At 41.4% G+C, this 25,812-nt stretch overlaps 1 protein-coding gene across 11 annotated transcripts in view; it reads left to right on the forward strand.

Moving 5' to 3' along the window:
- Positions 1 to 25,812, forward strand: part of Lrrc7 (leucine rich repeat containing 7) — a 445,479-nt gene that overhangs the window by 304,943 nt on the left and 114,724 nt on the right. For all 11 annotated transcript variants that reach the window (XM_040751532.1, XM_040751538.1, XM_040751529.1 and 8 more), the window contains one exon: positions 23,113 to 23,187. In XM_040751532.1, coding sequence (XP_040607466.1) covers positions 23,113 to 23,187 — 75 coding nt within the window. The remainder of the gene's footprint in view (positions 1 to 23,112; positions 23,188 to 25,812) is intronic.

A 25,812-nucleotide genomic window follows, 5' to 3' on the forward strand; every position in this document is an offset into this window, starting at 1 on the left:
CTTCCAGATTAAATGTAATTTTAAAAACAACTAATCAAAATCAACAATAATATGTCAAGAGCAAGGGAAACATATTGTTTACGTAGGAAAGACCAAGACTTAATGGTTTGCCAACAATGCAAAGGTGGATTAAATTTATCATCTTCATGAATCTACCTAAAAATTAACAATATTTGACCAATATTTCAAAAATTCCAGAAAACTTTTTTAAACAATTCAGAAAAATAAGCCACTCATGGCTATATTAAGGAATTAACATTCTGTGAAATATCTTTATGGAAAAATGTAAAGAAAATATTCTATAAACCACCATGAGAATCCCTGGTGAGGCCAAAAGTTACAGTAAGAAAGGGTTTTTTATCTCAAGATTCAAATGGATTTTGTTCCTGTTTGGTTTTCTCTACTGATTTTATAAAATTTTTAAATGAACATTTAAAAAATAAATGAAAATTCTTGGGTTGGGGAATACCTGATCTATATAACTTCAGACCGATTTGCAAACTGTGTGCTCAGGCAGAGTATACAATGAATTTTGAAATTGTTCAGTACTTTTCTTAATGTCTTTACATTTAATTGAAATTGACTGGACTATTAAACTAATTTTATTAAGAATGTGACAGTAAGTACCTCCGCTTCCCTAGTTTTCCCAAGGTTTGATCATTCTTAATTACCCAAGATGCATGCACACCCGAGGCAACCAGCATTCCCGTACCTATTCATTTCCTCCATCTGTAATTACAACATGTTTCCTACATCTAATCAAACTTTGCCAGTTGTTCCTCTAGTGAAGATCACTTTAAAAGACCAAAATCAGAATGAGTCATTATATCACAAGCCATCCTATCTTTAGGCAAAGTATTTGAAACTTGAGACATCCTGATTAGCAACGCCTCCATCTCGCCGCATGTGGAGATCTATGAAGACTTTGAATCACGTACACATCAGAGACACTGCCAGAAGTTATTAACCTAACAAGAAAACTTGAGAACTGAAAACTCTGCTTTTGACTATTATTGCAAGCACATCATTGTCTGTCTCAGTCGGGAGTGCCAGGGGTGTAAACTATATCAATTATTTCAGAGAGAGAGAAAAAAATTAGAATAGAGTTGCTAATTATGCCCTGGAGATGTGAGAGAGGAGGAGAGGACACAGAAGGGAAGCAGCTAATGCCAGACAGAACCGGCGGTGAACAATGAGAACCTGAAGCAGAGGATGCTGGGAGAAGAGCCCGCTGCCTGGTGCTGTGACTCCGAGGGGCATTGTGGGAGGAGCGCCTGCCAGCTGGTGCTATGACTCTGAGGGCCTCCATGGCTTTTGCAGTTGACTTACTGGTGTTCTGTGTCACCATGGCATGAAGAAATGTTCCTGATGACACAGTAATGAGGAGAAAGATTGAAAATCCCTTATTTTTCCAACCTCATCGTTCTCTCCAAGAGATTCAATGTATGCAGTGCTCGGCACAGACCCACCTGTCAAAAAGAAACGTGGTAAACGCCAGATTCCCGGGGTAGACTGTAAGAGTGAGCTCTGATGGGAAAAGCCGATAGCTTTGTGAGCAGACGGCTAGCCCTATCCTGACAACAATAGAAATGACTAGATTTTGGCAACATTTTCTCCAGCAAGTTCTCCCTGGCCTAGCAATCTGTTCTAATCATCAGAATTGCACCTATATAAGCTGGAAATGTTTGATTCAAGCTAAACACAGTAATGGGGGGGAGGTGTGAAAGAAACACTTCCGCTTATCTAAAAAAGCCATAATTTTGTTATAATCTTGTCTTTTGAGGAATCAATCCCCACTAGCAATATTAGACAGTCTTCCTAACGGATTATCTAAGAAGCTTCATGATACAAACCTGTGACCATCCCTGCTGTGCTGGCTAGTTTTGTGTCAGCTTAACATAAGATAGAGTCATTTTGGAAGAGGAAACCTCAGTTGAGAAACTGCCCGTTGTGGTGGCATAAGAACGTCGGACTGGAAAAGGCATTGAATGCTCAAAATACAGTGGGCTCTTCTGGAAGACCTTGGAAGATGAGAGTGATGAGAGAGAGAAGTAGACAATGGAGGCCTGGATTGTTAAGTTCCAGAGAGATGTAAGGACCCTGTCAGGGTCATATATCTGATATTTTTAATTAAGACTCTGTGGTTCCATGCCAGCACTTTCCAGGAGGACTTTTAACATTTGCTTTTAAAGAACTCTGTTTACCATTAAAAAAAAAGTCTTGAAGGAACTGCAGCAAATTGTACTAAATATGAGTTCCAGTTCACAATCAAGACATTTCAAAGGAAAAAAACGGGTGTACTGTGTAGTCCTGGAGTGGAGCCAGAAGTGTTAGGTTGTATGTAAGGCTGTGAGTTAACCAGAAAAATAACAGGTGCATTTAAAAAAACCAGATTCAGACTTTAGCCTTTCTGGACTTACATGCCAAAATGGTAATATCTAAATACAGTGTCTAAAATAAAACAATAGGGAACAAAGTTACTTGTCTTCAAACTTTGAAATAAGCCAAAGCTAAAAGACACTGGAAATGGTAAAAAGAAGTATATAAAGAAAAGTAGCAGGGAGAAGGCCATGTGAGACTCACACAGAGTGTGATATTTTAATAAAGCCATAGAGTTGATGAAGGAGGAAGCCATGTAGATAGATATGTAGTGTAAGGGTAGTCCATGCTGGAAAGTAGTGCAAATCTCTAATACAACAGCAAAGCTGAAGGATGCAAGACCAGAAGGACACAGCAGAGTAGGAAGAGGAGGTGGCAATGAGCCAAGAGTTGTCAAAGGAGAACCCCTGACCCTCTGGAAACTGAGTCAGTAAAGCTTTGCTGGGACTCTCACTAAGTCTCTTTCCTTTTGACGTATGGATGGCCTTATGTTACACGGTGTTACTGTGATTGACCTGACTATTCTATTAAGTATGAACAAAAAAGTGTATCAGGGGAAAAAAATGTGTCATAATGGAGTATAGCTGCTTCAGCCCAAAATAAGCACACAGAGACATATATTAACTATAAAACTGTTGGCCCATGGCTGTGGCTCTTACTGGCTAGCTTTGTCTTAATTATTAAGCATTTCTATTAATCTATATATTTCCACATGGTCTTGGCTTACTGGAGAATGCCCAGACCTGTTATTCCTTCCCCTGCTACATGGCAACACTTCACGGTCTCTCTCTGCCTACCTTTCTCACAATTCTCATCTCCTACCGACAGCCTCCAAAACAATACAGAGAAACCCTGTCTTGTAAAAAACAAAAACAAAAAACAATTCTCATCTCCTAGTCCCGTCTATCTTCCTGCCTCTATTGGCCAAACGGTGTCATATTTATCAACCAATAAGAGTAACATATATATACAGAAGGACATCATCCCTCATCAATGGAGTCAGGCAAATTAGTAAGAAAATTACTGCTATATCTAGGCAAAAACAAGAGTGCCTGGAAGGGGGTGGTCAGGGTACTAGAGAGAATTGGATCAGTTTCTAAATCAGTTGTGAAGGTATTGAGAGAAGAGTCCACAGAGTTTAAACTCTTAAATCAAACTCCCACCAACATCTGCAGAAATTATTTCAGAACATACAAAGACAGTCCATCAAATCTGCGTCAAGGCATCCCCCTAGAACTTCCTTTCAGCCAACTCCCCAGCATGTCCACCCCATCATGAGAGAAATTAAAAAGGAATTACATTAAAATATCTCACTTTCACTCATCATACCAGACCTAAGCACTTAACTATATTGCTTCCCTGTTGCTGAACTGGACAGGTAGGGAGGGCATGCACTTTTTTGTGTTAATAGACACTAGAACTTGTTCCTCTCAGCAGAAGTAGTAACCCTCACAGACTTTTGGAGCTCATTAGGGGAATCAAAGAACTCTGGTTTTCTAGAGAGTTTATGAAGTCACAAGTGGATGATGCTGAAATGTTTAAGATAATCAAATTTGCTTTATTGCTTGTACAAATTCTCTTGGCCTGTTGCATTTCCTGCTGGCTAGCAGCAGCGTTTTCCCCTTCGTCTCTTTCAGTTTAGTTTTGGTTTTGTCATTTAGGTGGGATTTGGGGAGCAACGTAGACAAATCCCTCCAGTGCCTCGAGTCAGTAGGCTGTTTATCCATGCAGCACACACTTGCCCTATGTTTGTTTATGCTGATATTCTGTAAGAACTGGGGTTCCAAAGATTGATTAAACACAGTTTGCCCTTTTAGGAATCCAAGCCTCATAAGAGGCATGCAAATGAGTAAGGCAGCTAACAGAAAACTAGACAGAAAAGTAAGAGAGGAGAGCCGAAGGCTGGCTTCTACTGGGAAAGACGTGAAAATTTCAGAGAAAGGAAAGTCTTGAGAGCAGAAGGGAAGAGAGGACAGCCTAGGGGAGGCACAGCAGTGAGAACGTGAGACCTGGGAGGGCTGTGTGATATTGGGGCCAGAGAGCCAACCTTGGGTAGAATAAAGGGAGAAAGGTTGGGAAAGAATTGCAGCCAGGCCAGCAGTGTCCTTAATACCATGAAAGAACCCAACATTCAGCTGTGAATGGCAGCCTGTCTCAAAGGCCAAGACACTGATGTTCACATCTGCACATTAAAAAGTACTCTGATATGACAAATAAATAAATAAATAGTGCTCTGACATGAAGAATAAGTTTCCAATAACTATTCACTACTAGCTCACTATGAGTTGTGATCAGAATTATAATTTCAGTAGAAACAGACCAAAAAATAAAAGCAGTGATATGTGAAAGTCATGGTTTAAGAAATACAGTACTTCCAAAACCAAAGTGGAAACGAAGAGGAAGAGGTGGGTTTCAGAACACGAGGAGACGGGGAATGTTAGCGTGCAGCTTTGGCTGCAGTCTGGGTAAAAGGAACACAGCTGGGGAGGAAAGTAAACCGGAAATAAAAAAAAACAGTTCCGGAAGCCAGGAGTCTGAGCATCTTTGAAACACATGGGGTGCCAAGGGATAGCCAAAAGCTGAAATGTAGATCCAGAACTCTAGAAGAGGCTCCTGAGCTGTGCATAACAGCTGAGGCTCACTGACAGAGGTGGCCTATGTATATAAATAAAGACACGAAAATTATGCAGAATTTATGGAAAACTGTAAAAATAGCAAATGCGCAAGTAACATAAATGATAACTACGCTCTAGGAGTCAACAAAACTTTAAAATCTAAGTTCCACAGTCAGGGCACCCCTCCTTATTCACCACTGTGTTACACCTCAGGCTCTGGCAGACCCAGGAAGGGTTTCCAGGAAATAACTGCCCTTTTCTAGTGAATTGGCTGCACAGCTGGGACCCGGCATTTGTTGCAGAAGTGAGGTAGGGATTGTGATGTTCTCCAGGCTCTCTTTGACAGTCACGCTGTTAACTTCGTCCTTCCATTTCTTTAACCCTGAAAAAAAGATCTCGTCATCCTCCTGGTAATGGTCCCATCTGCCGTCACGGTTGAAATCACTGGCTTTGTGGGCAGATGCTTCTCTTCCTCATCCCAGGTGCACATTTTTATATGATGTTAACGACACGCAATTACAATTTAAGCAAATATTTACAGCTAACAAGACATAAGCATGATCTCGTCATGAGGTTTCCCTGGGTTTCAACTGTCTACTCACTTCCAAGTTCAGGCATCTCAGCATAATAATGCCTGTGACTGTCATCAGTGACAAGTGGCAATCTTCTCATCTGCCTAGCTGAGGTCAGCGGAGCACAGAAAACCCAGGCAGCGCATTGTTCTTTTGCTTGTGGTGGGTGATTTTTGTGAATGAAAATCGTCTCTATTAATAAGTCAGTGGAAGGGTTTTTTGTTGTTTTGTTTTGTTTTTTAATCCTGCCTTGAACCAGACACTGTCTCCATCCTGAGCGACTTACAGAGTATGAGGTATGCCCTTGTCCCCAGGTAACGTTTGTTTCCTGGAGAGACAGGTCACTATAAGCATCTTGTGAAAAAAACAGATGGTGACCTATTCGCCTCACTTCCTGACTCTATGGGCTCAGCACTGACCACAGTAGACGGTGGGACACTTGGAATTGGTGTGTTCACGGAATGAGTTATGAGTCAGGCAAATACAGAGCATTCTTCGAGGTACAGGACTTTGTAGGCCTTGAAAAATGTGTGGAGAAGAAAGAGTGTGCTGGTCAGGAGATTGGCAGCATCGAAGGGGAAGGGTTGAGGAGCATACACCGAGAGTTGACAATGAGCTCAACGGGAGCCAGAGGTGGGGCAGAGGAATGAGACTAGGTGTCTCCCCACAGCATGAACTCTAATTTCATGTAATGAAAAAAATGAGTGTCTTTGTTGTGATCGATGGCCAACAAGGGAGCCATGGAGATGACTTGGCATTTATCCCCCGCAGTGACACAAGCAGAAATCTAAGACTGATACAGAAGTAACCTGTCCAAGTATCTATTCACAGTTCTACATGAAGGAGGAAAATAGACCAAAGCATATGCTACAAGAAGAAATATAAGCAACATTTTTCATAAGAAGTCACATTTTTAGCAAACTCTTACTAGCTTGCTCATACTTAATAAAACAAAGCTTTAGAAAAAGATAACATCCTGCTCACAGATGGAGAAAAAGACTAGCTTGCTACAAAAAGGGTTATAAATTATATGTACATACATACATGAGTATGTATGTAATATATGTAATGTATAATTAAATATGCATATATCCCTTTGTTACTAGGACATAGCAGCAGCCCCTACTGCTATGAGTGTACTCACATGTATACTCAGCAATCTTTGGGCTGTTATTAGCAACTGACTGACTGCTTATAGAGTCCTGTGGACAGCATGATGAGGCAAAGCCCAAGTAAGCATTTGTTCTTACATGATGTTGCAGGCCAGGTGTTGTTAAGTTTTCATTCACTCATCCATCCATCCAGCCAGCCAGCCAGCCAGCCATTTATTTAGTAACTGATAGATGAATGGATAAAGTTTCCTGTCAATATTTTGTTCTCTGCTGTATTGTCCGCACTGAGCAGAGCATAGTGTTTGAAATGCAAGCATTCAGTAAATGTTTGTCTAGTTCAGATGACCACACTGATCCCTCTCGAAAGCCCTAAGAATACAAGGCAATGTGGAAAGAGAAAGAGTGCTGCCCCACTCACTTAGGATTTAGAGAGGAAAACACGTTTTCACAATTGGGATCAGACTTGTAGGATCATGCCTCTACAATGACATGTGTCCAGAAGTTTCCAGTGAAATTTGCTCTAGCAAACAAAGGCTTCCCTGAAAAAGTGAGCTTGAACTGAAATCTGAAATTTGACTGGGGCTTTATACAGCGGTGAAAAATAGTAGTTCTCTATACAGAGGGAGAGTAGGACACTGTGCTACAAGTGAGGGCAGAAAGTACATGAGGATAGCTCTTGCAGAGTTCCAGGACTATAAATATTCAGAAAAAATATGTAGCCAAGAACATATATTATTTGAATCTGATGAAATGCAAATTGGCTTTAACAAAACTGACTTGTTTGTAGCTGGCATGGTTTAAGTTACAACCTGAGAAATCTTTGTTCGTTTGTAATATAAAAGTTTGACAAAACAAAGAAAAAATTATTATAATCAAAACAATTGAGCATGTAATTTTGAGTTGCATAACCTTGAACCTTGTAGATTATGCAAATAAAACTATAATTTCACTAACTCGCACAGTGCCAATTAGCCCTCAAATGGGGGCTAACAAAGGGGTCAATGCAGCACCCTGAGGGTAGCTTAGGTACACTGAGGTAGAACTGTATTGACATTAGTACACCTGGAAAGCAGTCCATTCAATTCCTGCTTAAAACCAAGTTTTAAAACATATTATTAATTGGTGTTGTTCACATGAGATAATTCATATAGAGGAAAGTAAGGCTGAGACTATGAAAGAGCAGCTATGCGATGTAATAACAGGTATGACAAAAACATGCCAAGAAGTGCATTGTCTGCTTTCAACACCTATGATTGTGTGCTTGGCCAGAGAGACTAATAGCATCCAATCAACTCATTTGGTGTTTCCTTTAGCACTTATGATTATAACATTTGCTGCAATCTCTGACTCTGGATTATATATCTGTCTCCATTCATCTGCCCACCCTGTGCACCCTTGGGGCAGAAAAGTTAATGCAGGCGCCTGTGTAGACTCCTGCTTTCATTCAATGGGAGGCTCACTGATCAGCAGACTGGTGACACAATTCCTCTGAGAGTTTTCTCTTCCAGTAATTTTATGCTTGACTTCAGACTTGAAAAGAATTCCAGTTCTGAGTTACACAGTGCTCACCGTGCAGCAGTGTCTCATGGTCCATAGGTATCTTATTTTCTCAGTGCATCTTAATGACCTTCAGGGATCACAGCCAGTATTTTGGCAACATGGGCACAGTTAAGTGTAGGGATTCAGAGAGGTGTGCCTTGCTCCAGAATTTACAACTGCCAGTGTGGAGCTCACAGATAAAGTAGGGTGAGGGATGTGTATTAGCATACCAATAAGAAAATAACTGATTTTTTTTCATTTAATGAAATACCTAAATTGGAAAAAATAGTTCTCTGGTGCAGAAATAATAAAAGCTTCTATATTTTTGGAGATCAGTTCTTAGGAATGTGGAGTGATAAAATTGCTTACAGAGTATATCTAAATATTTTTAGCATTTCAAACATTGAGATGAAGAACACTAGTCCCTCACAGGAGTGATATAGCTTGCTCCAAATACAATTTTCATTAAAGGACGCCTAAACATCACCTAAAGATTCTAGAACCAAACATGTCCCTGACAAGTGCAAATTCACTGTCTTGAAAGTACAACCATAAAGTTTCCTTTAGTCAGTTAGACGTGGTGGTAAGTTTTGGTGTTTATACATTGAAATCTTTTTCATTCCTTACGGTCCTTTTGACTGATGTTGCTAGGTAGACACCAAATCTGACTTATGCAGATCATTTCTACGGTTCAACTCCAGTAATTGAGGGAATAGAGACTTCCACAAGTCCCTTTCCATGCTGCATCAGAGCAGGTATAAGAGTGAATGGAGGAGATGGTCCACTTCTGCCCACACTCAGGGCAGAGGACAGAGGTGAGCTCTGGGTCCCCATCTTAGACCAGAATTCCTCCCACTCGCCCTCTCTCGGATTCCCTAACCTGAGGACTCACCCAGACTGATGACCAAACTGCCAGGAGCCTGCAGAGAGAGTGGGTCTACTCCTGCCTGCGTTCAGGACAGAGGACAGAGAACAGAGAGCAGAGAACAGAGGCCAGAGAGTATTGGATTTGCTTGCACCCACCAAAAGGGAACCCTGGTTGCCTCCCCACCAGGAGAGGAAGAGGCTCTTACTACACCCACTGGAAGAAGTGATGGGAAAGAGGCAATATAAGAACACACTCACCAACTGACACCACCAGAGTCTAGAGATTGTACACCAGGAAAACCTGAACACCCAATGCAGATGAAGCAGAGGGAATGACCTAAAAACACCTTCATGAAAATGATAGAGTCCCTCAAAGAGGATATGAGAAAATCCCTTAAAGATATGGAAGAAAAAAACAAACCAAAAAATCCAACAAATGCAAGAAGGGAGGAAAACACGAAGCAAAAATTACAAGAAACAATTCAAACAGTGCAAGGGTGGAGAGCTGACGTGGAGACAATTTAAAAAACACAGTCTGAAGGAATGCTGGAAATAGAAAAACTGGGGAAACAGTCAGGTACTACAGATGCAAGCATAACCAACAGAATGCAAGAGATGGAAGAGAGAATCTCAGGTGTTAAAGACATACTAGGAGAAATAGATTCATCGAAGAAAATCTTAAGTCCAACAAATCCTTAACACAAAACATCCAGGAAATATGGGACACTGTGAAAAGACCAAATCTAAGAATAATAGGTATAGAAGCTGAAGAAACCCAACTCAAAGGTGCAGAAAACATATTCAATAAAATCATAGAAGAAAACTTTCCCAACCTAAAGAAAGACATGCCAGTGAAGGTACAAGAAGCTTACAGAACACCAAATAGAGTGGACCACAAAAATAAGTTCCCTCGCCACATAATAATCAAGATCTAAAGCATACAAAATAAAGAAAGAATACTTAGAGCAGCTAAGGAAAATGGTCAAATAACATATAAAGGCAAAACAGAATTACACCTGACTTCTCCATGGAAACTGAAAGCCAGAAGGTCCTGAATAGATATTCTATCAACAAAAAGAGACAACAGATGCCAGGCCAGACTACTATACCCAGCAAAGCTTTCAATCAATATAGATGGAGAAAACAAGATATTCCATGACAAAATCAGATTTAAACAATACATATCCACTAACCCAACCCCACAGAAAGTTCTAAAAGGAAAACTCCAATCCAAGGAAGTCAGCTACAACCAGACAAACATAGGTAATAGATAATCCCACTTTACCAACAGCCAAAAGAGAAAAGGGGTGGAAATCGACACACAATTCCACCACCATCAACCATTCCAAAACAAACAAGAATGAGCAATCAAAGGTCATTAATATCCCTCAGTATTGATGGTCTTAACTTGCCCATAAAAAGGCACAGGCTAGCCGGGCAGTGGTGGCGCATGCCTTTAATCCCAGCACTCGGGAGGCAGAGGCAGGCAGATCTCTGTGAGTTCGAGGCCGGGCTGGACCGATAGCCTCCAAAACAATACAGAGAAACCCTGTCTCGTAAAAACCAAAAAAAAAAAAAAAGGCACAGGCTAACAGAATGGATTTGAAGACAGAATCCATCCTTCTGCTGCATACAAGAAACACACCTCACCCTCAAAGACAAATGTTATCTCAGAGTTAAGGGTTGGGAAAAGAGTTTCCAATCAAATGTACCCAAGAAACAAGCAGAGGTAGCAATCCTAATATCTAACAAACTAGACTTTAAACTGAAATCAATCAAAAGAGATGAAGAAGGTCATTTCATATTCATCACAGGAGAAATACACCAAGATGAAGTTTCAATTCTGAACATCTATGCCCCAAATACAAAGGTATCCACATTCGTAAAAGAGACATTACTAAAACTCAAACCACACATAAAACCTCACACACTTATAGTGGGAGACTTCAACACCCCACTCTCACTACTAGACAGGACTACCAGACAGAAACTTAACAAAGAAACAAAGGAACTAATAGAAGTTATGACCCAATTGGGTTTGACTGACATCTATAGAACATTCCATCCAAACACAAAAGAATATACCTTCTTCTCACCACCACATGGAACCTTCTCAAAAATCGACCTCATACTTGGCAACATGTCAAGCTACAAAAATTTGGAATAACTCCATGTATCTTACAAGACCACCATGCTATAAAGTTAGAATTCAACAACAACACAAATTGCAGAAACCCTACAAACTCGTGGAAATTGAATAATGCGCAATTGCACCACTCCTGGGTCACAGAAGAAATAAAGAAATTAAAGACTTCCTAGAATTCAATGAGAATAAAGACACAACATACCCAAATTTATGGGACACTTTGAAAGCAGTGCAAAGAGGAAAGTTCATAGTACTAAGTGCCCACATGAAGAAACTGGAGAATAGTCACACTAGAGAATTAACAGCACAACTGAAAGCTCTAGAACAAGAAAAAGCAAACTCACCCAGGAGGAGTAGACACCAGGAAATAATCAAATTGAGGGCTGAACTCAATAAAGTAGAAACTAGGAAAATGATACAAAGAATCAATATAATGAAGAGTTGGTTCTTTCAGAAAATCAAGAAGATAGACAAACCTTTATCCAAAGTCACCAAACGGCAGAATATTCAAATTAACAAAATCAGAAATGAAGAGGGAGACATAACAACAGGCAATGAGGAAATTCAGAGAATCATCAGGTCATACTTTGAAAACCTGTACTCCACAAAATTTGAAAATTTAAAGGAAATGGACAACTTTCTAGATAGCTATCACCTTCCAAAAATAAATCAAGAACAAATAAGCATTTTAAATAGACCTATAACCCCTATAGAAATAGAAACAGTCATCAAAATTCTCCAAACCAAAAAAAAAGCCCAGGACCAGATGACCTCAATGCAGAATTCTACCAGAAATTCAAAGAACAGCTTATACCAATTTTCCTCAAAGTATTCACGCAATAGAAGCAGAAGGGTCTTTGCCAAACTCTTTTTACGAGGCTTCAATAACCTTGATACCCAAGCCACACAAAGACACAACTAAGAAAGAGAACTTCAGACCAATATCCCTCATGAACATTGATGCAAAAATACTCAATAAAATACTGGCAAATCAGATCCAAGAGCACATCAGAAAATTCATCCACCATTATCAAGTAGGTTTCATCCCAGGGATGCAGGGATGGTTCAACATATGAAAATCCATCAATGTAATCCACCATAAAACAAGTTGAGAAACAAAAATCACATGATCATCTCATTAGATGCTGAAAAAGCCTTTGACAAAATCCAACACCCCTTCATAATAAAGGTCTTGGAGAGATCCGGGATAACAGGAACATACCTAAACATAATAAAAGCTATATACAGCAAACCAACAGCCAACATCAAACTAAATGGAGAGAAACTCAAAGCAATTCCTCTAAAATCAGGAACAAGACAAGGCTGCCCACTCTCTCCATACCTCTTCAATACTGTACTTGAAGTTCTAGCCAGAACAATAAGACAACAGAAGGAGATCAAGGGAATACTAATTGGAAAGGAAGAGGTCAAACTTTCACTATTTGCAGATGATATGATAGTTTACATAAGTGACCCAAAAAACTCTACCAGGGAACTCCTACAGCTGATAAATACCTTCAGCAAGGTGACAGGATACAAGATCAACTCAAGAAAATCATTAGCTTACTATATACAGATGATAAAAGGGCTGAGCAAGAAATCAGAGAAACATCACCCTTTACAATTGCCACAAACAACATAAAATACCTTGTGGTAACCCTAACCAAACAAGTGAAAGACCTGTATTGCAAGAACTTTGAGTTTTTAAAGAAAGAAATTAAAGAAGACACCAGAAAATGGAAAGATCTCCCATGCTCTTGGATATGTAGGATTAACATAGGATCTTGCCAAAAGCAATCTATCCCCATTGAAATCCCAGTACAATTCTTCACAGACCTTGAAAGAACAATTCTCAACTTTATATGGAAAAACAAAAGACCCAGAATAGCCAAAAACACCCTGTTCAACAAGGCAATGTCTGGAGGCATCACCATCCCTGACTTCAAGCTCTATTATAGAGCTACAGTCCTGAAAACAGCTTGGTACTGGCACAAAAATAGACAGGTAGACCAATGTAATTGAATAGAAAACCCTGATATTAACCCACACACATATGAACACTTGGTTTTTGACAAAGAAACTAAAATTATACAATGGAAAAAAGAAGGCATCTTCAACAAATGGTGCTGGCATAACTGGATGCTGGCATGTAGAAGACTGCAGATAGATCCATGTCTATCAACATGCACAAAACTTAAGTCCAAATGGATTAAAGACCTCAACAGAAATCCAGTCACACTGAACCTGTTAGAAGAAAAAGTGGGAGGTACCCTTGAACGAATTTGTACAAGAGACCGCTTCCTGAGCATAACACCAGTAGCACAGGCACTGAGATCAATAATTAATAAATGGGACCTGCTGAAGATGAGAAGCTTCTGCAAAGGCAAAGGACACAGTCAACAAGACAAAAAGGCAGCCCACAAAATGGGAAAAGATATTCATTAATCCCACATCTGACAGAGGGCTGATCTCCAAAATCTACTAAGAGCTCAAGAAGCAAGTCTCCAAAATATCAAAGGATACAGTTAAAAAGTGGGATACAGAACTTAATAGAGAATTCTCAATAGAGGAGACTAAAACGGCTGAGAGACACTTAAGAAAGTGCTCAATATCCCTAGCAATCAGGGAAATGCAAATCAAAACAACTCTAAGATACCATCTTACTCCTGTCAAAATGGCTAAAATCATAAACACCAATGACAGTTTGTGCTGGAGAGGATGTGAAGAAAGGGGAACACTCCTCCACTGCTGGTGGGAGTGCCAACTCATACAGCCACTATGGAAACCAGTGTGGAGATTCCTCAGGAAAATGGGACACAGTCTACCACAAGACCCAGCAATTCCACTATTAGGCATATACCCCAAAGATGCACATTCATACAACAAGGACATCTGTTCCACTATGTTTATAGCAGCACTATTTGTAATCCCCAGAACCTAGATGCCCCTCAACTGACGAGTAGATAAAGATAATGTGGTACATTTAAACAATGGCATACTATTCCGCAGGGAAAAAAAAACAATGGAATCTTGAAATTTGCAGGCAAATGGATGGCACTAGAAGAAACCATACTGAGTGAGGTAACCCAGTCACAAAAAGACTAACATGGTATATACTCACTCATATATGGATTTTAGACATGAATCATGGGAGTGCCAGGCTACAATCTCACTGCCAGGAAGGCAGGGAAACAGGAAGGACCCTAAGAGAGATATACATGGTACCCCAGAGAAGGTGGAAGGAGACAAGATCTCCTGAGCAGATTGGGAACACAGGGTGGGGTAGGGGAAAGGGAGCCAGGAAAAAGAGAGGGAGACAAAAGGAAGGGAGAGGAGGACATGGGGGAACAGGAAAGTTGAGTTGGGGGAAGAATAGAGGAGAGCAGGATGAGAGATACCATAATAGAGGGAGCCATTCTAGAATTGAGGGGAGATCTGGCACTAGTGAGAACTCCAGAGATGTACAAGGATGACACCAGCTGGCAAACTAAGCAGTAGTGGAGAGACTACTTTAAATGCCCCTCCCTAATAATGATTTTGACAACTATCTTACATACCATCCTAGAACCTCCATCCAGTGACAGACGGAAGCAGAGGCAGACACTCACAGCTAAACACTAAACTTAACTTCTGGAACCCAGTGACAGAGAGGGAGGAGTGATGAACAAAGGGGTCAAGACTGGGCTGGTGAATCCCAGAGAAACAGCTGACCTAAACAAGGGGGAGATCTTGGACCCCAGACTGAGAGGCCAGCATGGGACTGATCCAGACCCCCTGAATGTGGGTGTCAGTGAGGAGACTCAGGCAATCTATGGGGTTTTCAGGTAGTAGATCAGTATTTATCCCTGGCACACAAATGGACTTTGGGGACCCATCCCACAATGAGGGATGTTCTCTCAATCTGGACACTTTGGGGAGGGCCTGGGCCCTCCCCAGAACGAAATGACAGACTCTAGAGATCCCCCATGGAGGGCCTTACCCTCCCTGGGGATTGGGTCGGGAGCTGGGAGGACTGGGGGGAAAGGGAGTGGGTGTAGAGGGGAGGGAGAGGGAGCTGGGACTGACATGGGAAGCAAGCTTGTTTCTAATGAAAATATGTAATGAAAAAGTGAGGAAAAAAGAAAGGAAGAAACTTAAAGCTAGAACAACGCAAGAAACAAAAACAATAGAAGAGGGTCCAAGCTGACATATCTTTGGGATTCCTGCCAAGATGGGAGTAATTTCATTTTAAAAATAGAGATATACATGTTTGTGGGGTACATTGTGGTAATTTGATAATATGTAATGTCCTGCAATAAAATAAGGGGTTCTATAAGTCATTCCAAAAAAAAAGAGGTGAACAGAGAGGCTGAGGCAGAGCAGGCCTAACACTCCTGCAGTGTGTTCCTGCAAAGAGCAGCAGGTGGGAGAGAATGGGCAGGAAGGGCAGCAGAGGCAGCGATGAACAAAACGACTATTAAGACAGGAGTGAGTGAGTGTGCCTGCTGCTGGAATGGGCCTGGTTTAGACTGTGCATGGGCAGAAGATGAACTCCTCAGGGCTGGAGTCTTCTAGAGACAAGAAAAAAGGTCAAGAAAAGATCAAAGGAGGCCAAAAGACAGAAGACAGGAGGTGAGAAAGACATACAAATTTGGGAGAGCCAGATGAGAATAAGGGAAGTTAATGGAAACACGTAAATATGTTGCACTGAATTCAGACTAAATCTGCATCCAGATCCATTCCAACCAAGTTCTGTGTGGGTCACCTTCTGCCACAGGGGTGTGATTTTTGTTGAGGGAGGGTCGGATGTTTGGGGTTTTTTTCTGTTATCGTTGTTTTGTTTGGAGATTTTTTTTAATGGCTTGCTTTTGTTTGCTTTGTTTTTTGTCCTATTTTTAATTCAAGGTCATACTCTGTACTCTTAGCCATGTAGTAGATTAGAGGGGTGAGCTACTAGCCCTGGCACCAGAGAAATAAGATAAAGAGGAACTGTCTCTGCTAATTGTCTTTGAAATGCTAATGCGCGTGGGAGCCTAATATCAAATTTCAGGTGGTTAAAGTCAGTCTACTTGAGCTGTCACCACTTCAGGTAGCAGCAGCAGGGTGCAGGGAGAATGGGGAGAGATGACACTTTGGACAAGGGTAAAGGAAAATCATCATCTTTAGAGTAAAAGGCAATTTCCTGGAGGACAGTGGTTGAATAACAAGCAAGCTGTCTTAGTCCCCACTTGAGGCATTTGCCAGGAGCATAACGGGAAGTCAACAACCAAGCTGTGACTTTCTCCAACAAATCTTGGTGCAGCTGAAGAAGAGGCAGAAAGTCTTGTTGAACCCATGCTAACCTCGGGACACTGTGCCCAGACTTTGCTACGTGATATGCTGAGAAACTCTTCATAATGCATCTATCTACACTTGGGAAGGAAGGAGAGGGGCCCAGTAGAGAACCTGTGATAGGATGAACTGGTAACTGCTGTGTGGGTCTTCTGGGATGCTGGGCTAAGTCAAACAAGCACAGAAGGAAGGGGTGGCCAACAAATGTTGTCTTCACAGCTCAGAGTGCAGGGATGATAATGATCATTGTGTGATGGCAATCTGTGTGTCATCTTAGGAGAGTGACTGAAAAGGATTTGAGGAAACTACCAGTTAACCAGCATGGGTTGCTCTTCTGTAACAGGGATTAATAAAAGACCCAGCCAGAGACTTCACAGAAACAGCTGACCTGAACAAGGGGGAGCTCATGGACCCCAGACTGATAGCTGGGAAACCACCATAGGACTGACCCAGATCCCCTGAAATGTGGGTGTCAGTTAGGAGACCTGGACAGTCTATGGGGCCTCTGGTAGTGGATCAGTATTTATCCCTAGTGTATGAATGGACACTGGAAGTCCATTCCACATAGAGGGATACTCTCTCAGCCTAGACACAAGGTGGGAGGGCCTAGGCCCTGCCTCCAAATGATGTGACTGACTTTGAAGATCCCCTATGGAAGGCCTCACCCTCCCTGGGGAGCAGAAAGGGATGGTATGGTGGTTGGTGAGGGGCATGGGAAGAGAAGAGGGAGCAGGAACTGGGATTGACATGTAAAACAAGATTGCTTCTAATTTTGATTTAAAAGCGAGAGAGGGGGGGGAAGGAAGAAAGAAGAAAGAAAGAAAGAAAGAAAGAAAGAAAGAAAGAAAGAAAGAAAGAAAGAAAGGAAGGAAGGAAGGAAGGAAGGAAGGAAGGAGGAAGGAAGGAAGGAAGGAAGGAAGGAAGGAAGGAAGGAAGGAAGGAAGGAAGGAAGGAAGGAAAGAAAAAATATCTAGAGACTGACATGGGGTTCAAACTTCAAGCTGAATATCAGAAAAGCAAAGCAGCTGGCCACTAGTTTCTTATCTCTACCTCAGGCAGAATTGGCTGATCCTGTCTCCATGAGCTCTTACCAAACCCCAGACTGTAACCTCTCCTCAGCATGTTTGGAGAATGAATGCCTCCTACTGACTACTTGCTCCTATCTTTTATACCCCTCTAGTGCTGGGATTAAAGGTATGAGATATAATTCTCTTTTAGACAGATTCAATCTCATATATCCTTGGATAGCCTTGAACTCAGAGAGATCTGTCTACCTCTTAATTCTGAGTCCTAGGATTAACGGTGTGTATCACCACCTCCTGGTTTATTGCTTCTGGGATTAAAGGTGTGTGTCACCACTGCCTGATCTCTATAGCTTGAGGCTGACTTTGCTTTTGTGAGTCCTCAGTCAAGCTTTAATAAATCATAAATAATGTGTCACTACACTTTTCTGCTCAATTCAGATGGGCTTTAAGTTCCTTTGGTGGGTTGGAAAACAATGGTGACAAGGGAGTTTGGATTCAGGCTTCCTGTATCTCAGTGTTACATGCTCATTGCTGTGGTTGGAATATCAACAGCAGGAAGGATTGTGCCAGCCAGGGACCAGCAAATAGGCTCAGGATGACCAGATGGCAATAGTAAGCATAAAAAAAAAACCACAGGAAGTGGAGCTCTTCGTGCCTACAGGAAACAGGGGGAGGACATGGAGTAAGCACAGGTTGGGTGTGACATGTTCTATGTAATGTGAGGCATAATCTCTGAGTCATGGAAGACTTTGCAAACAGGAATGAGAACGCCGGCACAGCTCCCAACTGCAGTGAATATTGAAGCTGGAAGATGTAAATGCCTACAGTTTGCAAAGAGAGAAAATAAAACGAGTTCTCAACATGAGATGAATACATTTGTTACATAATTTAGAGTCTTGCTAGGTCAACAAACTTGAGGTTTCAGTGGATGATGACGCTGCAAAGTAAGGTGTCTGAAATCAGAATTGCTTCCCTTGACAAAACCAGGAAACATGATCTACCTGAACATAACTCCCCACGGGAACTACCCTGTGTTACTATTTCTCCATTCTGGAGTGTGATAGGACCTAATACATGCTGAGTGAATTTGTCAAAGAATTCAAAACCGAACTCTGGCACCTGACCTCTACTAAGTCTCTGCCTGAGAAACGCCATGTACATGTGAACCACCTGGTCATTTTCCACAGGATAATTCTTGGCCCCTGAAACTTAGTCACCATAGTTCACATAAACTTGAAGCTCAGGCTAGCCTTCTTCATCTGTTAGTTAGGTAACTTGGGGGCATTCATTTGTTTCTTCATTTGTTTCTTCGGGCACTGATCCCAATGAAATGACGATTAAAGCTAACTCACCAAGCACTGAGCACCAAGTGGTGTGGACGTAGATGAACCATTTTCCCCCAAAGGTTCATCTTTCAGGAGCTTAGTCTGGGTGTGACAATGCTGAGAGGTGACTGAATCATTCAGTGATAGAGCCTGACTGGAGATAAGTAAGCCACTAAATGCCTTACCCTTGACAGAAATTAATGTAGTCCTCACATTAGTTCCCAGGAGAACAAACCGCTGTAGAGGAGTCCAGCCTGTATTTTCCCTTCTTTCGTCCAATGGTTAGTTCTCTTTCTGTCCCTGCTGTGTTATAATATAGCCCGAGAGACCTTGATGAAATGGAGGCCTGCAGCCACCAGAATTGGGAACTCGGTAAACCTCTTTACTTCCTGGGTATTTTGCTATAACAATAGAATTGGATTTAAACAAGCAAAGGCTCCCAAAAGTCTCCCATGAGTGTAGGGCTGCTCTCATCACCTAGTACTGATGGAGAGCTTGAGATAAGATAGTGACAGCTTGCACCTTCCACCTTCAAGTGCAAGTCTTCGACGTTACTCCCACTGCCTACCAACAATGATACCTCCCTCAATGACTGCTTAAAACACATTAGTGAAAATAATCTGTGGAAAAACACCTTGATGAGGCTTGGGCTGAGTTGGTGGAGTTTTCTAAACATGAAGAACTGTTCTTAGCTTCTTGTGTTTTGTTTCCTGTAATGCACATGCTACAAAATAAAAGCTTCTTTTAAAAGCTTAAAAAAAAAGAAAGTGGCCCCCAGCATCATATAAACTGAGTGTGATAGCACATGCCAGTGTCACAAATTTAAAGTCATTCTTGGCTATACAATGAGTATGAGGCCAGCCTGCCATTTTTGAAGCCCTATCTCAAAAATATAAACAATAGCTTGTAAAGGTGCCCTACTATAGTGAGTACCAGACAAATGTTAGCTTTTGTTTTTGATTATTTTATTATGTATGCTTTCCTAGGCAGTTGTGTGTTTATTTGACAAAGAAGCCACTGTATCTGAAAGGGAATTAGATTATTCCCTTTGGACATCTCTAACTGGGAACATTCCCTGTCTACTGATGAAGACTTTTTGTTCTGTTCCTGTGATTCTGACAATAATTTCTGGTCCAACTATGGAATCAAATGAAAGCAACCCTGCTTCCTTACAACAGCTCTGCTATGTTTAAAGATGAGTGTCTTCTCCCCTCTAGACCATGTGGGCCACCTTAGCCATTTGTCCTTTAGAACTGTCTCCAGGCATGCTGCCTAAGTCCACCTTGTTGAAGACATCTTTGCTGCACTTGGGCATTCAGAAAAAGCAAAATTCTGTCATTCACACATGATCTACTGGCATCTATAGAACAGGGCATTCAAAGAGACAGACACAGGACAGCCCCACCATTGTCTGATTACATTCCCAGGTGTTGTAGTGTCTTCTTGTGTGGAGGAGTTGTCTGTAGAGTGAATGAATGCACAGTGAATACCAAGCTTGCTATTGGCTTCTCTATTTTGTTCACTACTTTTGCTTCTAGACTTCTGAACTTGGTCTAGACACATAAGACTCTACACTAGCTTCTTAGGAACTGGCCAGCATTCCAGCATCTTTACATGTCTTGGGATGTTAATTTTTTTCATTTTACATATTGTGTCATCTCCTTCCCCACAACATGTCATTTTCCCCCTATTCCATCAATAAATACTCATCTGAGTATTTAAATTGGATATATTAAACTCATAGGCATTAAAATATTCATAAGAGCTTATGGCTTAAAGTACTTTAATTAATTATGAATCAATTACATCTCTACAGCGCCTTTCATTATTGTCACTAGAATACCTATTTGTCTGCTCAACAATTGCTGAAATATAATATCATTTTCTTCCTATATATTACTGAAAGTGGATGTATTAAAACAAGGCTTTAAATTTTTATGGGCATTTTAAATAGATTGATTCTGAAACAAAACAGAGAAGAATAAAATTGATGTAACCTTGAAACAGGCTCACCCTATGGAGGTGACCTTTCTGTCTCCAAAGAAATTAACTGAAGTGGTTAGACAATCTCAAGGCATGTTGCACATTGCAACTGAGAGGATCATAAGTAGGCTTTTCATCAAGTGCTGAGCAATTTCAGTCATCCAATTTTGTGTATCGGGGTTTCAAACGAGTGCTATGAAACTCATGAATAAAACATTTGCCACTTGTGAGAGCCAAAGGGCTTGTAATAAAGCAAGTATGTTGTTAAATAAAAGATTTAAATAAAAGTAGAAGAAAGTTTCTTAATCCGAAGCTTAGGCTTCCTTTGTGAGTTGCAGATTTTAGATGTTACACAACAAAACTGAAATAGTAAATAAGGAAAAACAATTTAAGGGCCAATGATCTGGAAATGCAGGGGAAACAAAACCATTAATTTAAAATACGTCTAGTGAATTTTGAGGTTGGGATAGAATTTCCAACATTTGTTTAAAAAACAATTTTCTGTGTGGTGCATGTAAAGCCACATTCTTTTTTATATATAAACTTTATTTGAATTAGAAACAATCTCCCAGGTGTTGGTGGTACACACCTTTAATCCCAGCACTCGGGAGGCAGAGACAGGTGGATCTCTGTGAGTTTGAAGCCAGCCTGGTCTACAGAGCAAGTTCCAGTACAGGTTCCAAAGAAATACAGAGAAATCAAGTCTCAAAAACAACAAAAAAAACCTTATTTTACATATCAATCCTAGTTCTCTCTCACTCCCATCTTCCCATACCTCCCACAAACATCCCCCCCATCCATTCCCCAGGGAAGGTGAGGTCTTCCATGAGGGATCATCAAAATCTGTCAAGTCATTTGGGGCAGGGCCTAGGCTGTCCCCTGTGTATCTAGGCTAAGAGGGTATCCCTCCATGGGAAATGGACTCCTGAAGTCCGTTGGTGCACTAAGGATACATCCTGGTTCCACTGTCCAAGGCCCCATAGACTGCCCAGTGCTCCTAGCTGACACCCACGTTCAAGGGGCCTGGTTTGGTCCTATGTTGGTTCCCCAGCTGTCAGATTGGGGTCCATGAGTTCCCACTTGCTCAGGTCAGCTGCTTCTGTGGGTTTTCCCAGCCTGGTCTTGACCTCTTTGTTCATCATTCCTCCCTCTCTGAAAGTGGGTTCCTGGAGTTCGGCTCAGTGCTTAGCTGTGGGTCTCTGGTAAAGCCACATTCTTAGCATTGTTGTAAGGTCAAAATGTCAGTCAGTTCTGAAAAAAAGAAAAAAAAAACGTTGAGGATGTTCTACAGTATCACATATCTGGAAGTCTAATTCTTTATGTTAAAATAAGTATATTTCTGTTGTTATACACATTTGCTTTTGTCTTTACTAAATCCTAAAATCGTGTGTGTACCTAGAAAGGTTTTAAAACATTGTCACCTAGGTGTCTCAGGCAAACCATGTCTGACCTAGATAGAGAAGTGACCCACAGAGGTCACACTCCAAGCAGCAGTTTTCCGGTGGCAAATATGAAGAGACAGGAAATCAAAGGCTCAAATTCTGACTATCATGTCCCAGTTCTACAGTGCTGTGTGCCCACAGGCATTTGTGCGAGGCACTCAGACACACAAAGCAAGAATCTATTGTGCACAAAAAGCCACAGAGAAGGTACAGAGTTGCAGAACAGCAGTGCCTTTGGCTTTCAAATGCCGATGTCACTTTGGCTGGAGAGATGGCTCAGCAATTAAGAGTGCTGCCTGTTCTTTCAGAGGACCCGGGTTCAATTGCCGTCATCCACGCCGAGTCTCATAGCTGTCTGCAACCCGGTTCCGGGTCCAGGCATTCTAGTCTCCAGGGGTACTACATACATGTGGCACACAGACACACGGGCAGGTAGACCATCCATACTCGAGAAGAATAAATAAAAGTTAAAACTTTTAAAAGAAAAAAAACCTACCGAGTAATTAAATCACAGTCAATAATATGGAAGATAACTGGACTGTGTTAAAGAAATATGTCAATATTCCTGCGTAATAGGTCTTAATTTTTCTAATGGTTATGATAGAGTCCAGGTAATTCTAGGTCCGCTGTCCCTGGGTTTTTTTTTTTTTTTGGAGGTCTGTTATACTTGTAAAATTTTTTTTATCAATAATAGATTCCTAAACAAAAGCTCCAAGATTAAAGAAATGGCATTTAATGTGATCAGGGAAAACTGATTTGGTGTGTCTCTCCTCTCTTTGTTTCTGCCTCTCACCCAGCCTGAAGTTCTGGATCAAATACAGAATTTGAGGGAGCTATGGATGGATAACAATGCATTGCAAGTGCTGCCTGGGGTACGTAAGCTCTGCCGTGACGTGTGTTCTGACTTGCTGCGGGCTGGTTATGTCTTTAATCATTAATCCTCAGTGCTTGGAAAAGAAAAATTAACACTTTTTGGGCTTCAGCCACCAAGTGCTTCTCATGAAATTGTTTTTAATGTTCTGTGTCTTTTGTGAGTTGCGGATAAGAGGAAAGCGGAGAGTTCTCTGGGTGTCCCTTATCCTACCCACTGGATTTTAAAAGCTGATAAGTTTGTAGTTCGATTTTTAACACACGGCTTTGCTCTACCAAAGCAACCTTATTCTCCCAGGTGACTGCACAGATGTCTTTCCCCTGCTGTCAACAGCCATCCCACAAAGGGAAATGGCCTTCCCTGCTTGCCTCTAGTCCGGTAGAACCCACTTACACATTTGAAAATCACAAGGGTTGCACAGCACCCAGTACAAGCTGAACCAGAGTCAGGTTTCCCTTCTGTGAAGGGGTGGTTCCATGACCCTTCCTGGAACAGATTCGACTGCTGACTTCTGCAGGTTAGACTGCTGCTGAAGTTCCTGAGAGCAGCTCCTGAGAAGATGACTTCCAATAACAGCCTTGCTGTTCGTGGCCACTAACTAGAACTGTGCAAGTGTGCTCACACATCCAACAGACCAAGCCCCTCTCCCCCCTTACAGGCCTTTCCCGGCCACCTCCACACATATGTCACTGGACTAAGACACATGCAGGGAGTCATTGTTCCAGCCAAGGCAGAGGTTTCGATATTTCCTCAAAAGCAAATTTTGCTCTTCTTTTGAATTTCCTTTAAATTACTACAAAGGCAGCCTGTGCATGACCTTTGTTCTCTGTGACCAAACATGAGGCTGTAGAAAAGGGGACATCTGGAAAAAATAAAGATTAAGGAAAAAACATTTTTTCATTAATTTTGAAAGGGTTACATCTATAGCATCACAGACACAGACCAGGAAGTCTATACATCATGTGCTTATTGATGCATACAAAACTCTTTGCCAGTAGGACCAGAAACAGTGCCTGTGTCAGAGTCACAGAGACCATATGGTCAACTCCCTCAAGTATGTTGTTTGGGAGACTCACATAATAGTAATTACAGAAATGAAAATGTATGAATCTAAGTGGTTTGTTATTTCTATTTATTTATTTTTGGTTTGTTTTCTATTGGGTTTGTTTTTGCTTGTTTGGTTGGTTTTTGCTTGTTTATTTTAGACAAAAGTTCCTCTATGTAGCCCCGGCTATTGTGGAACTAGCTCTGTAGATGGCCTCAAACTCAGAGATTCGCCTGCCTTTGCCTCCCAAGTTCTGAGATGAAAGGTGGGCACAGCCATGCCTGGCTTAAGGAGTTTTTTTTATAGTCTATTGTTCTAATATTTCATTGCTAGCTGTTGTTTTTCACTTGATTGATTTTATCACAGGTAAATAGTGAGAGAGAGCCACTGTCTGTACAGGACTGAGTCACAAGCACAGTTTCAGACATCCACAGAATATCTTAGAACCCTGGAGAATGCAGATAAAACACCTCTTAATTCCTGAGCAGAATGGAAAACTCAGAATGATACCTAGATGCAAGCTTGCACCAGCTTTGTGAATATACTTATTTACTCAAACCCACCTAACGTTGCATATACTGTGCCAGACACTGCCTAGCTGGCTTATAAATATTCACTCTTCAGGTCCTCAAAGAAACCCTGAGTAGGTTCTGTGCAGCCCAAATTCCCAGAGCCAGTAAGCTCTGGGGTTGCAAACCAAAGCAGTTGCTTCCGTACAGCAATGTCTGACCTCACAGTGTGTGTGTGTGTGTGTGTGTGTGTGTGTGTGTGTGTGTGTGTGTGTGTGTGTGTGTGTGTGTGTGTGTGTTCTCCGGAACCTGTAGAAGGTACAGGTGAGACTCGGAGTCACTGCGCTTTCTGTAGCAGTTACATTTGCAGAATCCAAAGGTGTGAACCAGTAAAATGGCGGAACAGGCAAACTTGTCCAACCTGTCTCTTTTGAAACTTTTGCATCTAATCCCCTATCTCATCTATGGTCCGTGGCTAATTTTATTTAGTATGCTTTAATTTAACCCTTCGCTATGCATTGTGTGTGAATACCCGACTCCTCCCAGCTTAAGTGGCATCAGCCTGCTGACCAGTGCCACGTGACCCCATTGACTGCCTGCTCAGCTCTAATACAGTCAGTGGTCCTACCTGTCAGTCACTCTCAAAGATGAATAACCCCCAGTATTTATTGTGAAAAGATGTGGGGACAAAAAGCAAATCCACTTTTTCCTTCGCCCTTGCATCCTAACACATTAAGTTAATACATTTTTAGAAACCTAGACTCTTGGTTTTTTGTTTTTTAACTCATTTTTCATAACTCACAGAGGCAAATAGAACAACCACGTATTTCATCCTCTACAAAGCTTCACCTTACAACTACCAACCTAAAGCTAATACACCAAACTCTGGCCAACTGGTGTGTGGACTTAACTCAATTTCTGAATAGTCTGGCACCCTCCTTATCTTATGATTTCCACTCTTTCCGTCTGTCACTCACCTGTGGATCCATCTGCACCTAGAGTGGTGCTGGAGCAAGTCGACCTTCCCAAGGGCTGGAGATCTTTGCTGCAGGATAGGGTACCACCAGAAGGT

Source organism: Mesocricetus auratus, unplaced genomic scaffold (assembly GCF_017639785.1).
Source record: "Mesocricetus auratus isolate SY011 unplaced genomic scaffold, BCM_Maur_2.0 Super-Scaffold_100009, whole genome shotgun sequence".
Classification (NCBI taxonomy): domain Eukaryota; kingdom Metazoa; phylum Chordata; class Mammalia; order Rodentia; family Cricetidae; genus Mesocricetus; species Mesocricetus auratus.